The sequence below is a fragment of the Erpetoichthys calabaricus genome, chromosome 7, assembly GCF_900747795.2.
Source record: "Erpetoichthys calabaricus chromosome 7, fErpCal1.3, whole genome shotgun sequence".
NCBI lineage: Eukaryota > Metazoa > Chordata > Cladistia > Polypteriformes > Polypteridae > Erpetoichthys > Erpetoichthys calabaricus.
Genome location: NC_041400.2, coordinates 188,609,060 through 188,632,901, shown reverse-complemented (window position 1 = coordinate 188,632,901; position 23,842 = coordinate 188,609,060). Strand labels below are relative to the sequence as shown.

At 37.9% G+C, this 23,842-nt stretch overlaps 1 protein-coding gene across 1 annotated transcript in view; it reads left to right on the top strand.

Annotated features, from left to right (window-relative positions):
• Positions 1-23,842, top strand: part of uba6 (ubiquitin like modifier activating enzyme 6) — a 136,708-nt gene that overhangs the window by 96,844 nt on the left and 16,022 nt on the right. The window contains exons 23-28 of the mRNA XM_028805841.2: positions 2,252-2,380; positions 7,602-7,653; positions 11,262-11,325; positions 14,433-14,502; positions 18,984-19,055; positions 21,734-21,857. Of these exons, the coding sequence (XP_028661674.2) occupies positions 2,252-2,380; positions 7,602-7,653; positions 11,262-11,325; positions 14,433-14,502; positions 18,984-19,055; positions 21,734-21,857 (511 nt within the window). The remainder of the gene's footprint in view (positions 1-2,251; positions 2,381-7,601; positions 7,654-11,261; positions 11,326-14,432; positions 14,503-18,983; positions 19,056-21,733; positions 21,858-23,842) is intronic.

Genomic DNA, 23,842 nt, shown 5'->3' with positions numbered 1-23,842 from the left:
ATCGCTTGACAAAACAGCCACATTTAAGCCCAGCAAGGAAGAGAGCAATGTGAAGGTAATCTTTCAGTGTTTTTTGAGGAGTGGCCATATCTTCTAGGGGTGCGAACAGCCCCTGTGCTCACAATATATTTGAGGAGTTTTATTTAATACGTAATACATGCTCTGATTGGGTAGCTTCTCAGACATCTGCCAATAGCGTCCCTTGTATGAAATCAACTGGGCAAACCAACTGAGGAAGCATGTACCAGAAATTAAAAGACCCATTGTCCGCAGAAATCCACGAACCAGCAAAAAATCTGCGATATATATTTAAATTTGCTTGCATATAAAATCCGCGATAGAGTGAAGCCGCGAAAGTCGAAGCGCGATATAGCGAGGGATTACTGTATATAGAATAGATATTTTAATTACAGCGCATGCATTTGCGCCCTCACCTATGTTTTGTGTATGTGATTCACATGTAAATGGAAACCATGTGTTCAGTGCAGGCCGTGGAACGTTAAAACCAACCTCTTGTTATTATATTTTAATTACAGCGCATGCGTCTACACTCTGCGTCCCCACCTACGTTTTGCACATGCGACTCACATGTAAAGGGAGCATGTGTTCAGTGCCGGCCGTGGTACGTTAAAACAAACCTCATTATTATTAAGTGGTATACTGCTCTAAAATGACTCATAAAAGACAAAAACTTGATGTTCACTCTTGTCAAGACTCTTGGACAAATGAATATGGATTTGTACAACAAAAGGATTGTGCTGTGTGTGCGTTATGCTGTGAAAGTGTCATCTGTCGTATGTCAAGTGTACAAAGACATCAAACTAAACATTAGTCCATGTTTAAAAACTCTGAGGAGAAAAGTGAAGCTATAAAAAGGTCTGTTTCTGGCTTTAAGAAACAAACTACTTATTTTAGTTAAATAATTAGAGCCAAAAATAAAGCCACTGAATGTAGTTATAAAAAAATTTGAGAAAATATTCTTTTCACATATGATCCTATGTATTTTAAAATATTAAATGAGCAGTAATTTAAGATCTGGGATATAATGGGCTTCAAAATTATATACTTTTGAAGCCCATTATAAATGGACCCATTATGATACTATATATAACAAAATTGGTAGAATTATGTTGGCATGCAGAATAACATTGTAACATGGGTTCGGCACGAAACTGCTGAAAGGTTGCCGACCTCTGTTTTAAACTAAAATACTACCCAAATGCCAGTCATTAAGAAAAAAGAGAACCTTGGTGACAAATTTAAACATCGTTTAACTCAATCCATCCATCATCCAACCCGCTTTATCCTAACTACAGTGACACGGGGGGTCTGCTGGAGCCAATCCCAGTCAACACAGGGCATAAGGCATGAAACAAACCCTGGGCAGGGGGCCAGCCCACCGCAGGATACACACCAAGCACACACTAGGGACAATTTAGAATCGCCAATGCACCTAACCTGCATGTCTTTGGACTATGGGAGGAAACCCACGCAGACACGGGGAGAACATGTAAACTCCACGCAGGGAGGACCCGGGAAGCGAACCCGGCTCTCCTAATTGTGAGGCAGCAGCGCCACCTTGCCATCCTCGTTTAACTCCTTGTTACTTAATTGCATTCAAAGTGTCTTGCCAGGTTTGGACTTGAATTTGAAAAATTTTAACTTTCAGAAGCATATTACAGTGTTAGCCCCCCTTTATGAACACACCAAATTAAAATGGAAACATCCTCTAAGAGGAACAATTATGGCGAACAAGTGAGCATGCAGGCCCAACAAGGAAAGAGCTGCTGGAGAGGAGCCTCCATGTCTGATAAAACTATCGGGGTTTCACCTCCCACGTCTCTGCACCTGCACAGTCGTAAGCACAAGTCTCATCCTCTATCCTGTGTGCTTTTGTCATGTGATTCTTTCGGTTGATCTCCCTCTTCGTGAAAAATATAATAAGGCAGGGATTTTAGAACATTAGTGCAATCTAGGTGAGAACAGGCCATTCAACCCAACAAACCTTACCAGTCTTCTTCCAAAATAACATCAAGTTGAGTTTTGAAAGTCCTTAAAGTCCTACTGTCCACCACACTACTAGGTCTCTTATTCTATGTGCCTGTGGTTCTCTGTGTAAAGAAAACCTTGTTTGTGCAAAGTTTACCCTTAACAAGTTTCCAGCTTTTTGACAGATATTTTGTTGTATTTATTGATTTCAAGAGGATTATATAGCAACTATTGTTTATAATTGTCTTTTTATTTTTTTTAGAGAATGAAATCCAGGGAAAGTTTGGAAGGATCTTTTCAGGTTATTAAATTGCTCAGCAGAAGACCTGCACAGTGGGAAGACTGTGTATTGTTAGCGAGATTTAAGTTTGAAAAATACTTTAAAAGGAAGGTAAGCAGTTTATGGTAGAACGCCTATTACTGAAACATTCAATTTTTCTTTTTCTATTAACAAAGCATAAATTTTAAACAATTGCAACAGCTCAGTGAAAGGTACATCATAATATACCAATAAAACATCCACCCTGCATTCAAGTCCTCATCCACTCCTGGCCATATATGAACACAGATAGCCCTGGAGTGGATGGCACAATGGAGGGAAAAATAAAAAAGGGTAACTAAATAAATCATTAATTAACCTAAGTAACTTTTGGTATGCAGTTTCCCTCAATATGACTTAGGACAAGTTGGGAGACTGACTTCCAGTTTAAAATGCTGGTGCTTGATAAACCGTGCTGTAGATAATGCAAGCAAAATAAGATTAAAAAAGGAGGTTTACCATAAATCGGAAGATAATAAACTAGTAGATTTCCAGCAAGAGGTGAAGGCTAATTTTGCAGCAATTCAGTGTTTCTTATAATGTGAAAAGGAGCCTACTGTTTTCTTTCCTCCTTTCAAGGATTAAATGGTGTACGAACGTTATGTACAGCAGGGAAGCACAGTGATCCAGTGGTTAATGCTGGTTTCACACAAACAGGTTGATGTCTTTGTGGCCATTTCCCAATAGCAAAAATTTACACCGGGTGTTACAGACTCGGATCAAATGTATGTTTTTATTATATAATAGTAGTAATAGCAGCTCACTGCTCAAAACCGTAAATACGGGGAAAACCTAGAATCGGGCACGTAACCTCTTGATTAGGAGGCAGCCGCTCTTACCTCTGCACCAGCCAAGCAGACATGTTTTCTTTGTGTCAACTGATATTTGGGCTTCAGATTTTACACTTTGACAGCAACTTGTAAATTGAATAATTTATTTTTCTTCGGTTATATTCTTGAAGAAAGACACACTTGTTTTGTTATACCTTTTGTGAAAGTGTTTATTTGATATTTGGAGTCTTCACACATTATACACTTCATGTCCACATTTTGTCAATTATTTCTTGCCTTGCATTTCCTGTCATCTTACATTTACACAAATCGTTGTAGACGCGGAACACACATAAAATGTATGTATTCCAAATAACAATATATTATTTACCCTATACAGTTCCAGGCACCTCACCCTGAGATAAAGAGACTTGAGCTCTGAGAATTGTGTGTCTGACTGCCTCAGTGAGGGATTAGTGAGCAGTCTGCTTGTGCTGATTGACAACACATTTGTAAAACAATGACTGCTGATGAAGAGGTGTGAGGGAATTTAAGGTGGCCTGCCATTGCGAATATTTTCGTAGGCTTCAGGGATTCTAGTGTTAAGCAGGTTTGAGACTGTCCTGTAACATATACAGTAAAATGACACAGTTATGCACACCTTGCAGCTGTTTACATGCTAAATTATTATTGTTTTAATTTATATTATAAATATTTTTTGTAAAATGCAAGTATGATGTCAAAGAACGTATGGGGGGAGTTCTGTAATAAAATAATGGTTATTAAAGAGTTCCGTTAATGCTGAGTAACTTTGTATAATTACATATTCTTGCAACTTCATTCTCCAGTCATTAGATATTGTATTGTAGGTGTGTATAGTTTTGCAGTTTTTTCAATGCACCTGTAACATAAAAATTAAATGCCATTTTGTTTTGGAAATTATTTCCACTTAAAAGTTGAAATGTATTTGCTTTGATAAGTATTTAAACCCTTTGTTGAGACACTCTTACTTGAACAAAAAACCATGTATTTTGTTTCTGACTGCACTCTAAAATTTGAATGGAGTCCACCACTCATCATTCCATAATTGGGTTAACAAAATTACGTCCCTTCCACCATTCCTTCTTTTGTAGGATCTGCAGTTAAATGTTTGACATTACTCAGTGTTTGTATTTTGTGTTTGATTTTGTAACATCTTGTCACCTGAAACTCACTGACTTTACCTGTCAGCCTGACATGACTCTAGCAAATCTTCAAGAAGAGTCCAGTGATTCCACATTTGCAAATCTAGCAGTTCAGACCATAAGTGCGCATTTTGAAAACGCAAAGCTAAAATTGTTGAAAGATACCATTTGACAAATTTTGGATCATTTGAGTAAATACTTCTGGAATCAACAGAATTCAGTTTTGTTTTTCATTTTTGTTAAAGTGTGCAAAATTATATATATATATATATATATATATATATATATATATATATATTAGTGGTGGGCAGTGATTAAAAATTTTAATCGCATGATTGTCTGCGATTAATCACAGACAATCACATTGTTACTGTATGTGCAAAATTCAATAATGAACTCAAAGTAGTGTATTGTGTGTATTTGGTTTGCAAACACTTTAAACAAATAAGGTGCTCTTTAACAGCAGTATTCCCTTTACATAGTAGCAGCTAAAATAGTTCTTGTAAATCTCAACTTACACATTAATGTAATCAAATCAAATATAAAACCAAAGCTATTTGCCACTGCCAGGACATTAACGTTTCATCTAGTTTGCTATAGAAAAACAAGTTACACTCAAGAGTCCAGAACCACGATCACAACATTACAACAGGCACGTTCCGAGCAACAGCGAATTAACATTTCTAAATCTGTTTTCTTTTTTTTCTGAACAGATACCAATAGAAACATTTTCTTTTATCAGGGAGCAGCATAAACAGTCTATGTTCAGTAGCAACACTTTGAGGGCTAATATTTTTTCCATAAAACTGAGTTTTCTGAAAAGCGCACAAAGCAGTGGTTTCACACATAAATCAGCATAAAACGTCTGTTGCCACCTATTGTGCCTGCTGTCGGCGCCTGTTTGCAGTTTGCGAACGCGACACTTTGCGGGGGGCAGCTCAACAGCCAGCAAGAATACACGGTGGGCTGGCTGTCTCTGTGAGACGCAATATGGTCTGTACCTCCTGTCATCGTAAGTGTCTGTCCTCCCAGGCGAACGTTTCCATAGGTGCATCAGCTACACGAATGTGTTCAGCACCATGACCATCTGATGCCAGCACCTCACTTTCGTTTTCGACCTACATCTCCAGATCGCTTGTATCAAAATCGGAGTCCGACAAATCACAGTCCGATTCAGAGATAATATGAAAAAAGTCATTCACAGATTGTTTTACATTGAGCATTCACTTTGATATCTCTCTACATGCCATTTTAGAAGCTGTTTGCTCTTCGCTACTCATACACGCACAGGGAATCAAGGTCAAATCAACAAAGCTAACTTTCCTTCTAGCAAAAGCAGCGAGCACATAACACCCATCCTGCTCTGTCTCCACTGGCTCCCTGTGTCTTACAGAATCGAATATAACATCCTACTAATGACCTACAAAGCCTTAAATAACCTCGCGCCAAACTACATCAGTGACCTTCTCCATCACTATGTGCCTGCCCGCCCACTAATGTCCTCTGATTCTGGCAATCTTGTTGTGCCCCTCACTAATCTACACTCCATGGGTGACAGGGCCTTCAGCTGTATAGCACCCAGACTCTGGAATGACCTACCAAAATTAATCAGGTCAGCTGACTCCATGAATTCTTTTAAAAAACAACTCAAAACTCATCTGTTCAGGAAGGCTTTTAGCTCTATTTGACTTTATTACCCTTCTCTCAGTTTACTTCTCTGTCAAGATGCTAATGTAACCTGTGTGTGTGCTAGACCATCAATTATGTTGTCTGTTTCTTTTTTTTTTCAGAATTCACTGTCTTAATCTTCATTTTTATTTATCTGGTTTGTACAATGCTATATACTGTATACGCTGCCGTTCTTTATTATATTCTGTAAGTGCCTTGAGCATGGGAAAGGCGCAATATAAATAAAATTTATTATTATTATTATTATTATTATTATTATTGAAAAGCGCTGTAACAAGAAGATCACTGATCTCTAGCGATCGCTAGCAGGGCTGAGGCTTTCAAAATAATAATAATAATATTAATAATAACAACAACTGCTTTAAGTTGAGTGTGTGAGAGAATGTAAAATCATTTGTGTATATATTATTATTTATTTTTGGTTTTATTGCTATTTAGCATTTAAGGCACACAAACGTATTAGATATTTAATCCATCAATTACAATGTAGGAGAAATTCATAATTAAAGGTTCAATAAGCCTGAATTACTCATTTTCTATCTTTATTTATTCCACAGAAGCAGTACAGAAATTAAATGAGACAACATTCTACCATAAGTTTCAGTAAAACAAAAATTACAAGAATTAAATAAAGTCTGGTCAAGCAGAACTGCAATCCCATATATCACTAAAAAAATTAAAATCTGTAATCAGAACTAACCCAGAACTAATAGAAAATTTTTAATAAAATGAGAAAAAAGACAAACAAGGGCATGCTATGTTATACAGCCTCTAATTATTTTAAACTGTAGGAGTTTAGAAGGGTTCTATTCAATAAGGGCGCGCACAAAAAGGCGAGCTTCAAAAGGGCGACCTCAATTGGGCACAGCGAATAAAGGCAAACGCAACAAAATTATTACAGAAAATTTATTAGATAAAGGCAATAATTGAACGTATAAAAAGGCGAAAGCAAGAATATTAAAACATTCGCTCAATTGAGGTCACCCTTTTGAAGCTCGCCTTTATTTACGCGCGCCTTTATTTGCCGCGCCCAATTGAGGTCGCCCTTTTGAAGCTCGCCATTATTTACGCGCGCCTTTATTTGCCGCGCCCAATTGAGGTCGCCCTTTTGAAGCTCGCCTTTTTGTGCGCGCCCATTTTTGAAGGATACCGTTTAGAAGAGATAACAAGCAGGAGCTCAGCAAAGTTAATTTAAAATAACATTAATTCTAAAGAAGCTCTGCACAGTTCCATGTGAAGAAAATCGATTTCTTTTTCTAGTTTTAGATAATACAGAATATAATTTGCCTATTGAGTTATGGAGCATGCGTTGTGATTCTTCCAGTTGATTCTTCTACGCACTAACAATGCAGTATAGGAAATACACATTTTTTTAAAATGATGAGCAAATGCTAATTTTTTTATTTAAAGCTAAAAAAAATCTTCAACAATATCTTTATCCAAATATCTGTTAAAAACTTCCTTTTTTCAGATGGGATTTTGTATCATGACTTTGTATTTCACTTGGCTAATAAATACTCCCCTAATGTAGACTTCAGTGTCTTTGATAGTATATGGTATTACTGCATTTGCAAATGTAATTTAGTTTCTGTGTATTTCAAAAAGTATTCCAGATTGTTTTCTTAAATTTTTAAATGATTTTTGTTTCAGGCTGTCCAGCTCCTACACTCTTTTCCTATTGACACGAGGCTAAAAGATGGAAGTAAGTGTGCTTAACTGTTATGCTTGCACAATTCCTGCTCTTACAAATGATTTATGCCTGCCAGTGATGCTGTTTTCTTTAAAATTCTTGGCAGTCAATTGAATTACATGTTTACAAATAAGGACACAAGGCATTACATTTCATTTTCTGCAATGTGCCACCATATTTGACACTTTTGCCTCCAAGCTCAGTGCTTTGTCATTTTTTTTCTTCTCTGTTAATTCCTTTGTACTAAAATGTTAAAAGAGTTGTAATTTCTGAGCTTTCCCACTTACTCAGTCAGCGTTCAAGAGGCTATGTTATTTGTAAACCCTATTATTGTAAAGTACTGCATTTGAATTAATATTATTAAGCTAATTATTAAAATTAAAGTGCTCTGCAAATAGGCTGCAAACAGGAATCTTTTTGATATCTGTGCATCAACTACTGTATATGAGGTTGTGAGGATTACAATAATAATAATAATTCTTTGCATTTATATAGTGCTTTTCTCACTACTCAAAGCACTCAGCAATTACAGGTTAAGGGCCTAACAGAGCAGAGTCCCTTTTGGCATTTTACGGGATTCGAACCGGCAACCTTCTGATTGCCAGTGCAGATCCCTAGCCTCACAGCCACCACTCTGCCTCTAATATAATATGTAAATATCTCAACCGTGAAGAAAAGAAGTAGGGCAAATACCACGACTGTCAAAAGTTTACAAAAATTAAGGCTCAAATAAGCTGTTAAAGCAAGTTAATATTCAAAAATATTGAATTGTTAGTTAAAAGTCTTAAGTGCTGGTTTGTACTTCATGTGCCTTTATGAGTGAAGGCAATAGCTTCCTAAAGACTTGCTGGTTAAGGTAGCTTTGCTGACACTCTAGAACTTCTGTTTAGGATGGCAAATTTAAAGCCGTCCTAATAATAAAAGGAAAATAATAAATATAGATAGATAGATAGATAGATAGATAGATAGATAGATAGATAGATAGATAGATAGATAGATAGATAGATAGATAGATACATACATACATACATACATACATACATACATACATACATACATACATACATACATACATACATACATACATACATACATACATACATACATACATACATACATACATACATACATACATACATACATACATACATTCATTCATTCATTCATTAATCCCAAGGGGAAATTCACATTCTCCAGCAGCAGCATACTGATACAAAAAAACAATATTAAACATTGATTATAATGCAGGTAAAAACAGACAATAACTTTGTATAATGTTAACGTTTAACAATCCCCCCCCCGGCCCGGGTGGAAATGAAGAGTTGCATAGTTTGGGGGAGGAACGATCTTCTCAGTCTGTCAGTGGAGCAGGACAGTGACAGCAGTCTGTCGCTGAAGCTGCTCTTCTGTCTGGAGATGACACTGTTTAGTGGATGCAGTGGATTCTCCATAATTGATAATTTTCCATCATGATTAATGAGAATGAGCTTTTGCTTATTGCAGTGTATGCCTAAAAATATCAGCATTAAATAACAACAAATTAGCAATCTCAGGTTTAAGATTTAAGCAGAACAGTATCAGGAGAAGAACAATACTTTTAGGGTGATAGAGAAGTGTTAAAAATCTGCTGATCAAAAAAGCAGGGCTAGGAATATGTATCTGTGTTATTAATGACAGCACAAGCTAATAATTCAAAATTACAAAAAGGCTGATTGTGAAAGTGATCTGCAAAAACGTGGCTTTTGTTTCAAAGTGTGTCTGGAGTAACACAATGCTGAAATTAGTGTAAAGTAAAATAATTAACCGTTGTTTTGCAAAGAGACTTTGAATAAGAATCTTATCAAATACATCCACCTTAATAAAAGGACAAGTGTGTACCTGTCTTTGTGTCTGCTCGGTTCATCAGAAGATGGCGCATCACAAACATTTTTAGTAATAAAATGGATTGCATTTGTTATTCCAATAGATGGCACCTCACAAACATTTACAGTACACTTCTTTCACAAATCCCATACCAAATGGCATATAACAGAGATATATGCATTGTATGGTGCACTGCAAACATTAATGCTGAGGTCTACAATGAATACTTAGATTTTTACCCGTCTTAGGCAGGCAGCACAGCTAATTTAAATTATATTTGAGTAGTAACATTTGATCTGACAACCTTAGCAGACACAAGTATGTAAGACGGAAATATCAGATATATCATTGATGTTCCTTGTATACATCAGTGCAAAAAACAGTAATATTATTTTCAAATTTCTGTATGAGGTATGTGTGTTTCAATGATTAAGAGGACTTGGACTTGGATGAGTAAATAATGTGTATAATTAATTGCAAATCAAGTTATGTTCTACTTTTGTTTGCAATCTTTAGGCGACAGTAACAATTACAGTTGCTTATAGTGGTGCCAAGAGACAAGATCAAGAAAATACTAAATGAAATAATTTGTATTGCTTTTTCCATGGCACTTTATAAGTAATCAGTTGAAAATACACACTCAGTGACAGTGCAAACAGTGTGCAACTCGAAATCAAACGGGTGTAAATTTGTCTTAAGTCACAAGGGTGGACTTGTGTATACAAGAGTTGAGAACCAATGAGTGCTTAGTAGGAAGTACAGTTCATACAATACAGAGATGAGGAATAAGGAATGCAGCTGTTTTTGACCTCACGAACAGAAGAGCATCTCATCTTTCTGATGCCTCATGACAGAATGAATAAATGAGAATAATAAAAAAAAAGGGCTAAGGTTGTGGCCAAACTCACTACACCTGTTAAGCATTTGTACAAAGCTGGTTCAGTCAAGCAACACGTTAATTGCAGTCAGAAAATAAGGAAGAGATTGCAATGCTTTTGAAGTGTGCAGGGAAGTTGTCACAAAGTCGTCTTAATTTGTCACGTGCCACGAAGTCTAGTCATGGGGTGACAAAATTAGCAACTGCAGTATTCATGTTAAAACTATAAGTCATGCAATGTGCCACCGTTTTTAGCAGTGGTATTTTTGCAGTAAAGTTCAATCGGTGTGTGTTAATTAATTTGATTAAAAATAAATACAGTATTCTTCTATTTAGTATATCTCTGACATTTGGTATCATTATGATGGATGCACACGGTGGCGCAGTGGGTAGCGCTGCTGCCTCGCAGTTGGGACACCTGGGGACCTGGGTTCGATTCCCGGGTCCTCCCTGCGTGGAGTTTGCATGTTCTCCCCGTGTCTGCGTGGGTTTCCTCCGGGCGCTCCGGTTTCCTCCCGCAGTCCAAAGACATGCAGGTTAGGTGGATTGGCGATTCTAAATTGGCCCTAGTGTGTGCTTGGTGTGTTTGTGTGTGTCCTGCGGTGGGTTGGCACCCTGCCCAGGATTGTTTCCTGCCTTGTGCCCTGTGTTGGCTGGGATTGGCTCCAGCAGACCCCCGTGACCCTGTGTTCGGATTAAGCGGGTTGGAAAATGGATGGATGGATGGATGATGGATGCAATAGTTGGGAGTAAAAGGGTTACCTACCATTTTTTATTATGTATTCTTAATAAACATGTGTTTATAGACTTTAAAGGATAAAGATTTTTCTGATTCTGTAACAAATCCTACAAATTTAAATTTTAAATCTCTCCTCAACAGGTTTATTTTGGCAGTCTCCAAAAAGGCCACCTTCACCCATAGAGTTTGAATTTAAAGATGAATTGTAAGTAATGTAAGATTAATGTAGTAACTAACTTCTGTGCTATTGCACTATAAATATATATATTATAGATATATATATATAATATATATATATATATATATTTTAAATCTGCCAGTGCACTTAAGCCTAACTGCAGTTTTTCTGCCTTGTTCAATATTTATTTACGTTAAAAAAAAAAATATAAAACTTTTCCTTGTGATTACTTCTGTTTTAAAGATAATGCAACAGTTTCCTATGTATACAGCACTTAGCCTTCATAAAGGCTTCTTTAATGCGAACATGCTGTTAGGTTATATAGCGCCCTGATGTGTTAAGCACAAGTTCAAAGAGGTTAAGCTTTATAACACACTGGTGAGACCTCATCCTGAGTGTCGTGTCCAGTTTGGTCTCTAGGCTACAAAAAAGATAAAAAAGAGTGGAGCCTTTTCATTTTAAGCAATAGAAGATTAAGAGGTGACGTGATTGATTGAATGGATTAAAATTATGGAAGGAATTAGTACAGTGGATCGAGACAGTGACTTTAAAATTAGTTCATCAAGAACACGGGGACTCAGTTGGAAACTTGTCCAGGGTAAATTTCACACAAACAGTAGGAAGTTTTTCTTTACACAGAAAACCACAGACACGTGGAATAAGTGACCATGTGGTGCGGTGGTGGACAGTAGGACTTTAGGTATCTTCAAAACTCAACTTGATGTTATTTTGTAAGAATTAAATGGATAGGACTAGCGAGCTTTGTTGGGATGAATAGGCTCTTTTCCTCATTAAAAGGTGTCTATTACCAATGGATGTTTGATGAAAAGCTGTTTTTATATTTTAACAGAATTTAGTAAAATGAAAAGCTGATTTTTTTATTATTATTTTGTAAATTATGTCATTGATATAGTCCACAATCGAAAATGGTATTTTGAAATCATATTGAATATGAAATATTGTATATATATATTCAATTTTTTTTTTCTGGCTTCAGGAGAACAAACCGAGCAGGATTAGGTGTGTTTTTGTTTTATTAGATCTCATGGGTCATCTTCAGTTGACCATATGAAGAACTTAATTTATTCAGAAAGAGATAATATGACTTAATAAGCTGTTTGACAGAACAAACTGACGGGCTACAATTGCAAGAATAATGCAGCCACTGAGTTCTTTATATGAAATATTTTTGGATTTTAGCACATTTTAGTCTTGGAGTGTCTTTATTCTATAAATGACAGCTGTCATGTCTTGGTCAACCTAAGGAAATCAGTTTATTGTTTATGCTTCAATTTGCAGTAAAATAAGGCCTGTGAATGTGCTTTCAGTTTTATCTTTAAGGACATACAGTCATATGAAAAAGTTTGGGAACCCCTCTCAGCCTGCATAATAATTGACTCTCCTTTCAACAAAATAGATAACAGTGGTATGTCTTTCATTTCCTAGGAACAGCTGAGTACTGGGGTGTTTTCTGAACAAAGATTTTTAGTGAAGCAGTATTTAGTTGTATGAAATTAAATCAAATGTTAAAAACTGGCTGTGCACAAATGTGGGTCCCCTTGTAATTTTGCTGATTTGAATGCCTGTCACTGCTCAATGCTGATTACTTGCAACACCAAATTGGTTGGATTAGCTCGTTCAGCCTTGAACTTCATAGACCGGTGTGTCCAATCATGAGATATAAAGGTATTTATGGTGGTCAATTACAAGTTGTGCTCCCCTTTGACTCTCCTCTGAAGAGGGACAGCATGGGATCCTCAAAGCAACTCTCAAAAGATCTGAAAACAAAGATTGTTGAGTATCATGGTTTAGGGGAAGGCTACAAAAAGCTGTCTCAGAGATTTAAACGGTCAGTTTTAACTGTAAGGAATGGAATCAGGAAATGGAAGGCCACAGGCACAGTTGCTGTTAAACCCAGCAGGTCTGGCAGGCCAAGAAAAATACAGGAACGGCATATGAGCAGGATTGTGGAAATGGTGACAGACAACCCACAGATCACCTCCAAAGACCTGCAAGAACATCTTTTCTCAGATGGTGTATCTGTACATCGTTCTACAATTCAGTGCAGTTTGCACAAAGAACATCTGTATAGCAGGGTGAAGAGAAAGAAGCCCTTTCTGCACTCAGCCACGAACAGAGTCGCTTGTTGCATGCAAATGCTCACTTAGAAAAGCCAGATTCATTCTGGAACAAAGTGCTTTGGACTGATGAGACCAAAATTGAGTTATTTGGTCATAACAAAAAGCGCTTTGCATCGCGGAAGAAGAACACCGCATTCCAAGAAAACACCTGCTACCTAATGTCAAATTTGGTTGACGTTCCATCATGCTGTGTGGCTAGTGCAGGGACTGGGGCCCTTGTTAAAGTCGAGGGTCAGATGAATTCAACCCAATATCAACAAATTCTTCAGGATAATGTTCAAGCATCAGTCACAAAGTTGAAGTTACGCAGGGGTTGGATATTCCAACAAGACAATGACCCAAAACGCAGTTGGAAATCTACAAAGGCATTCATGCAGAGGGAGAAGTACAATGTTCTAGGTTGGCCGTCACAGTCCCCTGACTTGAATATCATCGAAAATCTATGGGATGGTTTGAAGCAGGCTGTCCATCAAATTGAACTGAACTGGAAAGATTTTGTATGAAGAATGGTCAGAAATACCTCCATCCAGAATCAGACACTCATCAAAGGCTATAGGAGGACAGCGTCTAGAGGCTGTTAGATTAGCAAAAGGAGGCTCAACTAAGTATTGATGTCATATCTCTGTTGGGGTGCCCACATTTATGCACCTGTCTAATTTTGTTATGATGCATATTGCATATTTTCTGTTAATCCAATAAACTTAATGTCACTGCTGAAATACCACTGTTTCCATAAGGCATGTCGGATATTAAAAGGAAGTTGCTACTTTGAAAGCTCAGCCAATGAGAAACAAAAATCCAAAGAATTAAGAGGGGTTCACAAACTTTTTCATATGACTGTACTATGCTGTGTATTACTAGAACTAGTCAAGAACTACTTTAAAATATTTGTGAAATTAATTTTAAAGAATAAAATATCAGAAGATTCTTACATTTTGTCTGAAATGTATTATTTTTTTTAATTGCTTACTTGTGTTACATTTTATCCTTCAGGCACTTTAACTTTATTGTGAGTGCGGCACGACTTTTTGCAACTGTTTATAACATTTCTTACACACAGAAGGTAAGTGCTTTTGATTTGATTAGAAGTAAAATCTTTTCCCTAGTGGCAACAAAACCACGGGATTATAAAAGACTATTTAAATGGTATACAGTACCTATGCGAAATGTTCGCCCCTTGGAAGTTTTCCATTATACAGTGGGTACGGAAAGTATTCGGACCCCCTTCAATTTTTCATTCTTTGTTATATTGCAGCCATTTGCTAAAATCATTGAAATTATTTTTTTTCCTCATTAATGTACACACAGCACCCCATATTGACAGACAAAAAAATAATTTTTGAAATTGTTGCAGATTTATTAAAAAAGAAAAACTGAAATATCACATGGTCCCAAGTATTCAGACCCTTTGCTGTGACACTCATATATTTAACTCAGGTGCTTTCCATTTCTTCTGATCATCCTTGAGATCACCTTCATTTGAGTCCAGCTGTGTTTGATTATACTGATTGGACTTGATTAGGAAAGCCACACACCTGTCTATATAAGACCTTACAGCTCACAATGCATGTCAGAGAAACTGTAATGAGAATCATGAGGTCAAAGGAACTGCCTGAAGAGCTCAGAGACAGAATTGTGGCAAGGCACAGATCTGGCCAAGGTTACAAAAAAATTTCTGCTGCACTTAAGGTTCCCAAGAGCACAGTGGCCTCCATAATCCTTAAATGGAAGACGTTTGGGACAACCAGAACCTTTCCTAGAGCTGGCCGTCCGGCCAAGCTGAGCTACCGGGGGAGAAGAGGAAAGATGAATGCGACCAAGTACAGGGATATCCTGGACAAAAACCTTCTCCAGAGTGCTAAGGACCTCAGACTGGGCCGAAGGTTTACCTTCCAACAAGACAATGACCCTAAGCACACAGCTAAAATAACGAAGGAGTGGCTTCACAACAACTCTGTGACTGTTCTTGAATGGCCCAGCCAGAGCCCTGACTTAAACCCAATTGAGCATCTCTGGAGAGACCTAAAAATGGCTGTCCACCAACGTTTACCATCCAACCTGACAGAACTGGAGAGGATCTGCAAGGAGGAATGGCAGAGGATCCCCAAATCCAGGTGTGAAAAACTTGTTGCATCTTTCCCAAGAAGACTCATGGCTGTATTAGCTCAAAAGGGTGCTTCTACTAAATACTGAGCAAAGGGTCTGAATACTTGGGACCATGTGATATTTCAGTTTTTCTTTTTTAATAAATCTGCAACAATTTCAAAAATTATTTTTTTTGTCTGTCAATATGGGGTGCTGTGTGTACATTAATGAGGAAAAAAATTAATTTAAATGATTTTAGCAAATGACTGCAATATAACAAAGAGTGAAAAATTGAAGGGGGTCTGAATGCTTTCCGTACCCACTGTAATACAGCTGTAAGAATTTGATGATTAATAATCAATAGCATGCCCACCCAGGAGGATGTGGGATTTGAAAACAAAATTTTAACTTGGCTAATTAATTTTCATTTGTCAAAACCAGCAATTAATCCAATAATTCAGCAATGCTCCTACTTTATTTACTGTACCTTACCTTTCATTGTTGTAGGACAGTAGTCTCCAGCCCTTAGACTTGTATCAGAATAACTGAGGCACACTCGTTTTAAAGGACAGAATAATACAATTTATTGATAAACACAAGAATTATATAAGTTTGATAAGTGCATATATATATTAAACATAAGATTGGACACAAATAGACGAAACATACAGACATATAACATACGCTGGCTGTTTACTGGTGTTTAGAGTTCTACTTTATCTTGGCACTGATAAATAGTTTTATGATACCAAGTGTTTATGAATGTTGTCCAATGTTGTGTGGAGTCATTGCTTTCTTGTTGCTCTGGGTTCAAGTGGATGATTCTCCATGCATAGAATGTAAACTTTCTGTTTGCTGCATGATCCTTGTCAGTGGTGTGCTACTGCTTCCTCAGTTTGCCTTCTGCTGCCTTTTACCAGTTCATAGGGAAAGGTCATTACTCATGCTGGCCAAACAGTTGAGATGCTAAAGTTTGTCCCCTTCATGAAGTAATGGCTGCCTCTCAGCCTTGTCAGACTCCTGGCACACAGCTTTGGCTTGACAGATGGGGTCTCAGCTTCAGGTTCACAAACAGAAGAGTTTGTCGGATTCCACTCTCTAAGGAAGAGCAGCACATACCTTCTTTAGTTTTAGAGACCAGGTTTCAGAAGGTCATTTTGCATATTTCCCTGTTCCTTGAGAAAATCCCCAAGTGGGTGCCCTAAGAAAGTCCCTAAACTGTTTTTTTAATTTGCTATTCTCTATTCTTCCTCTTCTCTCCACTACCTTGAGAGATAGGGTATTGTGGTTTTAAAGGAAGATTGAACCTTCTCTTGTGTTATTTAAAGTCACTTCCAATTACAAAATCAGTGTTGTGTAATAGGCAAGTTCTTCTGTCCATCTTAGTTGTCTTCCCCTGAGTATAGGTCTTTATCCTCGCTTGAGTCCCATTTCATGCCTCCTAGCTCAAGAGGTGTCAGTTCAACTCTGATTTACACCTTGTTTCTCTGATGAAGTCAGGCAGATTGTGGTACAAGCTGGAGTTCAGTAACTTACCGTATTTACGCGTGTACCACGCGCACATTTTTTCCCAAAAATTAGCATTAGAAAATCAGGTGCGCGTGATACACAAGGAAATTTTTTCTGTAATGTTTACTTCATCTACTTGGGCTCGCTCACGCGCTCCCTTTCTCTCGCTCATTCGCTTAAGCGCGCTCTTTCTTGCTCGCTCTCTCTCTCTCTCGCATGTTCGCTCGCGTTCTCTCTCTCTCACTCGCTTGTTCGCTCGCTTGCTCACGCTCACGCTGTCTCTCTCTCTCGCGCTCACTTTCTCTCTCTCTCTCTCTCTCTCTCTCTCTCTCTCTCTCTCTCTCTCTCTCTCTCTCTCTCTCGTCATGCAAAAAAAATAGAAGTGCATTTACTTTTTCTGCTTGGGCTTGCTCGCACGCGCTCTCTCTTTCTCGCTCGTTCGCTCAAGCACGCTCTTTCTCGTTCGCTCGCTCTCTCTCTCTCGCACGTTCGCTCGCGTTCTCTCTCTCACTCGCTCATTCATTCGCTCGCTCGCGCTCTCTGTCTCTTGCTCGTGCGCGCTCTCTCGCTTGCTCACGCTCGCGCTCTCTCTCTCACTCTTTCATCATGTAACAAAAATAGAAGTGCATTTCGCGGAAAACGTGCCCTGAACGCTTCCTATACAATCAGAACATGCGTCGTACATGGGGAAAATTTTTTCCGCAATTTTCTTTGTAAAAATTAGGGTACGTGTCTTACACGAGGGCGCGTGGTACACGAGTAAATATGGTAGTTTGGAATTCAAGTAGGGGGAGGCACAGCTGCAACCCTGTTAAATTTTCTTTTGTAACAGGCCTGTTGTGCCACTAAAGACTAGTAGAATGGGCAGTGCCCACTTTGTCCTATATTAAATGGGGTAATGTTGAGGCAGAAGGTGCACCAGAGATTCTCACCTGGAAAGAAGGCTCTAGGAGTCAGAGGATAGGCAAACAGAGTAATTAGCTTTATTGTAATAAAACAATAACGCAGACTCAACCCAATTAGACCAAATCAAGTTGAGCCCCAAACAAGTCATAAAATCACAGATTATATAACCATTTCTTATCATGCTGACATCGCTCAAGACAACTCATTCACTACTTCTTCTGACCCCCTTCTGCAGATGGCTTCTCAGGTTTTCATGAGAACCACCAATATTTCTCATATTTTGTTATTCGCCTTCACCTCTTGCTTCGCTTATTTTTTAGTTGGCCTTGAGCTTGCAGGTGTTCCCCCTCTTCCGCTCTTGGGCTGTTTCTGTCTATCAATCTCCCCCTTCTCTGTCCCTCAAGTTGATAAGATATTGGTGGCTACAGCTAAGCTTTAATTTAAAAAGAAATATGGCATGTGCCTTTATTTAACCATTTGCTTAGTATGCCTGACTTGTATTAATACTTGCACTAAGGTTAATGCTTATAAGTTTTCATATGTATTTATGCTAATACGTGAATATACTAATTTCTTATTTTCCATAGTAAATACTTATTTTTTTTGTATTTTATATTTATAATCAATTTAGATCAGGGTTTTGTTTTCACTTTTATGATAAAGAGGCATGTAGACCAATGTCAAAAATGCCAAGTTATCCACTGTTGATTCAGTGTTTTATAACAATAAATTGTCACAGCTTCCAAAGGGGTGAATACTTTGTATAGGCACTGTATGTATAAGAAGAACCACAGAACAAATCTCTGCCATTCAACACCATATTCAGGATCTTGCCTTTTGTGTTATCTTACAACATTCAGTATTTTATGTAACAATTATTAAACATGATAACTTAATTTGTTTTCAACACTTATCTATTCTCCTGCTTCAGGGCCTAATTGATCTCAGTCACGTGGGGAGATTTAGCCTTTTCTAATAACAACAGGAAGTCCAAGCTTTATTTTTTTATTTGTTTTTTGTTGTTGTTTTTTTCTCTCCAAACAGGATGTGTCACCTGCAAGCATTATTCAAATACTATCAGAAGTACAAATTCCTAATTATACACCAGTAGAAAAAGTAAGCTGTTTTTATTAAATATCCTAATTGATAATAGCAGTTAAAAAAGTCATAGCAAGGCAAACCCAAAATAACTTTGGTCAAGTCTTTTCCTGATTAGCATTTGCTTAATTTAAAATTACTGCACTGCTTTTGTCTTTTTTTTTGTTATTTCATATGTGAAATACGCTTTGGGAGCTTACCTGGGCTACCTTCACATTATAAGCCTCATTGTTCAATTCCAGTTTTTTGGCTGAGGTCAGATTTGCCCATCTTGACAGTTCACATTCATTCAAGTACAAGTGACCTGTATCTAGCTGTAATTTAAATACATCTTTCCTTTAAAATGGCACACATGTGCACATTGATACATTTGTGCATGAGTCGTCACCCACAACTAAAAAGTCATATTTGTGAGGTGACTCAGGCATGGTATGAAAACCAATAAAACAAACTCGCTATTAGTTAGTGTATGTATCGGGATTTGCTCTGGAGGATGGCAATTGATTAGGCCGAGAAGCAAAAAAAGCCAGAAGCTAGCTTTTGCTACTTTTCGCAGCTATTGCTAGTGCTGCTGCACCAAGAGATGTGTGGGTTATAGAAAAGAGCCAGCAATGGTAGGACCACGTCTGTTGTTATAACTAGCTTTCCTCCATTGTTGTTTTGCCGTGTTGCCAGTGCTGGATGATGACGGCAGTGCTCGGCACATGTGTATTGCCAAAAAAAAAAACTTTAATTTCAAACTGACCTTTCTCATTCAAGTCACATGGCCATGAATCGGATACTTATCCAATCTAGGACCACATATGATTTGAAAGGATCAGATTTCTGTGTCAACACAGCCTTGAAAACATCCGCTTTGTGATACATTAAAGCACAAAATCAGTTTACCCTACACATATAAACATTTTGTATTTACCTTGGTGACCTCTGTGCCGTTTTAACTATACATAGTTTTATTGTGCACAGAAACTAGTGGCAGAACATATTTTTATATGCATTTGCGAGCCATCATTACCTCCATATGTGTTGTAATAAACTGCTCAAAAAAATTAAAGGAACCCTTTTGAATCATAGTATAGCATCAAGTCATTGAACCTTCTGGGCAATTGATCTGGTCAGTGAAGTAGCAGAGGGGCTTGTTACTCAGTTTCAGTTGCTTTGGTGCACTAGGAGGGCAACAATGAGACGACCCCCAAAACAGGAATGAATGGTTTAACAGGTGGAGGGAGGCCACTGATATTTTTCCCCCCTCAACATTGTTTTCCATTTGGCTACGATCAGTGTCACTATTGGTAGCACGAGGCCATACCTGGACCCTGCAGAGGTGGCACAGGTAGTCCAACTTCTCCAGGATGGCACATCAATACGTGCCATTGCCAGAAGGTTTGCTCTGTCTCCCGGCACAGTCTCAAGGGCATGGAGGAGATTCCAGGAGACAGGCAGTTACTCTAGGAGATTTGACAGGGCCCCTCAAAGAAGGTCCTTAACCCATCAGCAGGACTGACCGGTATCTGCTCCTTTGGGCAAGGTTGAACAGGATGAGCACTGCCAGAGCCTACAAAATGATCTCCAGCAGGCAGACCACTGATGTGGATGTCTCTGACCAAAGAATCAGAAACAGACTTCATGAGGGTGGCCTGAGGGCCCGACATCCTCTAGTGGGCCCTGTGCTCACTGCCCGCCCAGCACCAGGAAGCTCAATTGGCATTTGCCATAGAATACCAGAATTAGCAGGTCCACCACTGGCACCCTGTGCTTTTTTACAGATGAGAACAGGTTCGCCCTGAGCACTTGTGACAGATGTGAAAGGGTCTAGAGAAGTCGTGGAGAACATTATGCTGCCTGTAACATTGTTCAGCATGACCGGTTTGGTGGTGGATTAGTGATGGTCTTGGGAGGCATATCCATGGAGGGACATGCAGACCTCTACAGGCTAGACAATGCCACCTTGACTTCCATTAGGTATCAGGATGAAATCCTTGGACCCATTGTCAGACCTTATGCTGGTGCAGTGGGTCCTGGGTTCCTCCTGGTGCACGACAATGCCCGGCCTCATGTGGCAAAAGTATGCAAGCAGTTCCTGGAGGATGAAGGAATTGATACCATTGATTGGCCCCACACTCACTCGACTGACCTCAATCCAATAGAACACCTCTGGGTGGGATATTATGTTTTGGTCCATCTGACGCCTCAGACTGTCCAGGAGCTCAGTGATGTCCTGGTCCAGATCTGGGAGGAGATCCCCCAGGACACCATCCGTCATCTCATTAGGACGTTGTAAGGCATACATACAAGCACGTGGGGGCCATACAAACTACTGAGTACAATTTGGAGTTGCTGCAATGAAATTTCAGCCAGATGGACTCGCCTGCCTGCCGCATCATTTTTTCGCTTTGATTTTTGGGGTGTCTTTGATTTCAGCCCTCTGTAGGTTGATCATTTTCATTTCCATCCTTTCATTCCTGTCACATCACCATACCAGTCCATATCAGCAGAGAGAGCCAGCAGGATATTTTTTCCCTATGAGATTGATGAGTTTTCAAAGTGTTCCATTAATTTTCTTGAGCAGTTTATTTTATTGCTGTTCTCTTTGTAGAAAAGCTCATTTGTGTTCATATTGATTCCTTATAATATGTATCCAATGTCTAATTTGTTTTTACTCCTGAACAACTAATAATATTTTATGATCTTCATAGAAAATTGAAACAGATGAGAATGCAAAAAAGCCAGATCACATCAAGCTAAACGTAAGCAGTGAAGAAGAAAGGGAGGCCATTAATCTGCTAGAAAGAGCCATCTCCAATAATATTGTGTCAAAAGGTATATGTTGTATTTATTATGGTTAAAAGAACACTTGACAAATAACTTTTGGATTTGCCAAAGATATCTGCTGTTCATCCACCAGCTGATCCAGATTCTAAGTTCAGTTTTGGTGGGCACCAGGTGTGATCTCATATTGGGCTAATTAATTTCTTCCATTAACCCTGCATATTCATCCTAAGGAATTTAGATGAGACCTGAGTTAGCTAAATAAAAGAATACACAGGCATTGGCTGAATGTGCATATTCCACCTAGACAGTGACTTGTCCAAAATTCATGTTTCTGAAAGTACAAGTACTATTATTAACTGGCAAGTCAAATTAACATTTTAAGATATCACAAAATGAATTTTAGATCTCTGAAACTCATTTCAAGATGTTCAAAAATATGTTCCTAATAAGTTAAGATATTTGCAGTACATTCTAAGATATATTAAATACATTTAAGCATATTGAAGTGACTTCCTGAGCAATTTATACTTTAAAATTTTTAAAGATATCTTAAACTGACATCCTAGGCAGATAAATTAAATTAATGTCTCAAAGTGAAGTCTCCTGTTTTTTCAGTTGGACTTCTTATCAATTTTATTTCATCTCAAAATGTATTCCTGTCTATTTCAAATTATCTCACTTTGCGCTTTATATGGTTTTAAATAAAATGATGTGGCAATCATTTTTGGGAATCTTTAAATGTGTTTCCGATATCTCAAAATAGGCAGGAAGCTATTCTGAGGTATCTGGAAACATTGGAGATATCTTTAATTGTATTTAAAACTTCTAAAAATTACATTCATGTCTTGTATCTTGAAGATAACATGTATTGCAGATACTTTGAACTACATTTTTGGTTATCTGAAATGGAGATACCCATTTGTAAGATACCTTGATATGAATTTCAAATATTTATCAATGCATTTTAGACATCTGAAAAGTAAGTCAATGTGAAAATATGAAATGCAATCTCACATAACTTTATTACATTTTTAGATATCCTAATATAACAACTAGACCATTTTGCCTTTTCAGATAACCTAAGGTAATTTTGTGTGTATTTCAAGATATCTAAATGTATTTCAAGAGATCTTAAAAATGACATGAAGTCCCATTGGAAATATAAGATGTTGTGCAAAAAGTCATTTTGAGATATCTTTAATAGCATTTGAGATTTTTTAAAATACACACAGGTTGCTTTTTGACAACTCATTATGCCTCATAATGTACAGTCTACCTCTAATCCAACTCCTAATATTAAAGTCACAAAATGTAGCCCTAATCTAAAAAATCAATGTATAGGGCCCTGATGTTAAAAGTTCACTTCAGGGCCCTAATCTTAATACTAGTATTTAATCCTGTTCTTTATTATTTAAATACCTTCTTTTTGAAAAATTATTTAAAATGTGTTACTTTAATCTATTATTTTTTAACTGGTATGGGCTGGAGAATGTGGCACTGGCCAGAAAGCAGGAGACAGAGATGGGGGTGGCAGAGTTAAAGATGCAAAGATTTGCATTGGGTGTGATGAGGATGGACAGGATTAGAATTTACGACATTAGAGGGTCAGCTCAGGTTGGACGGTTGGGAGACAAAGTCAGAGAGGTGACATTTGCGTTGTTTTAGACATGCGCAGAGGAGAGATTTTGAGTATAATGAGAGAAGGGTGCTAAGGATAGAGCTGCCTGGCAAGAGGAGAAGAGGAAGGCCTAAGAGAAGGTTTATGGATGTGCTGAGAGAGAACATGAAGGTGATGGGTGTGACAGAGCAAGATGACAAGGACAGGAAGATATGGAAAAAGATGATCCACTGTGGTGACCCGTAACAGTAGCAGCTGAAAGAAGAAGTCTTATTTTAGTGTAGTTTTAAATATTTATCTGTTTTTATTGCATTTCTAATATTGAACTGCAGGGGGCATTCTATATCTATATTCTTATTGCAGATGAACAGATTTTTTAAGACAAATTTTAAACACTATTTTAAGACTGATGTTA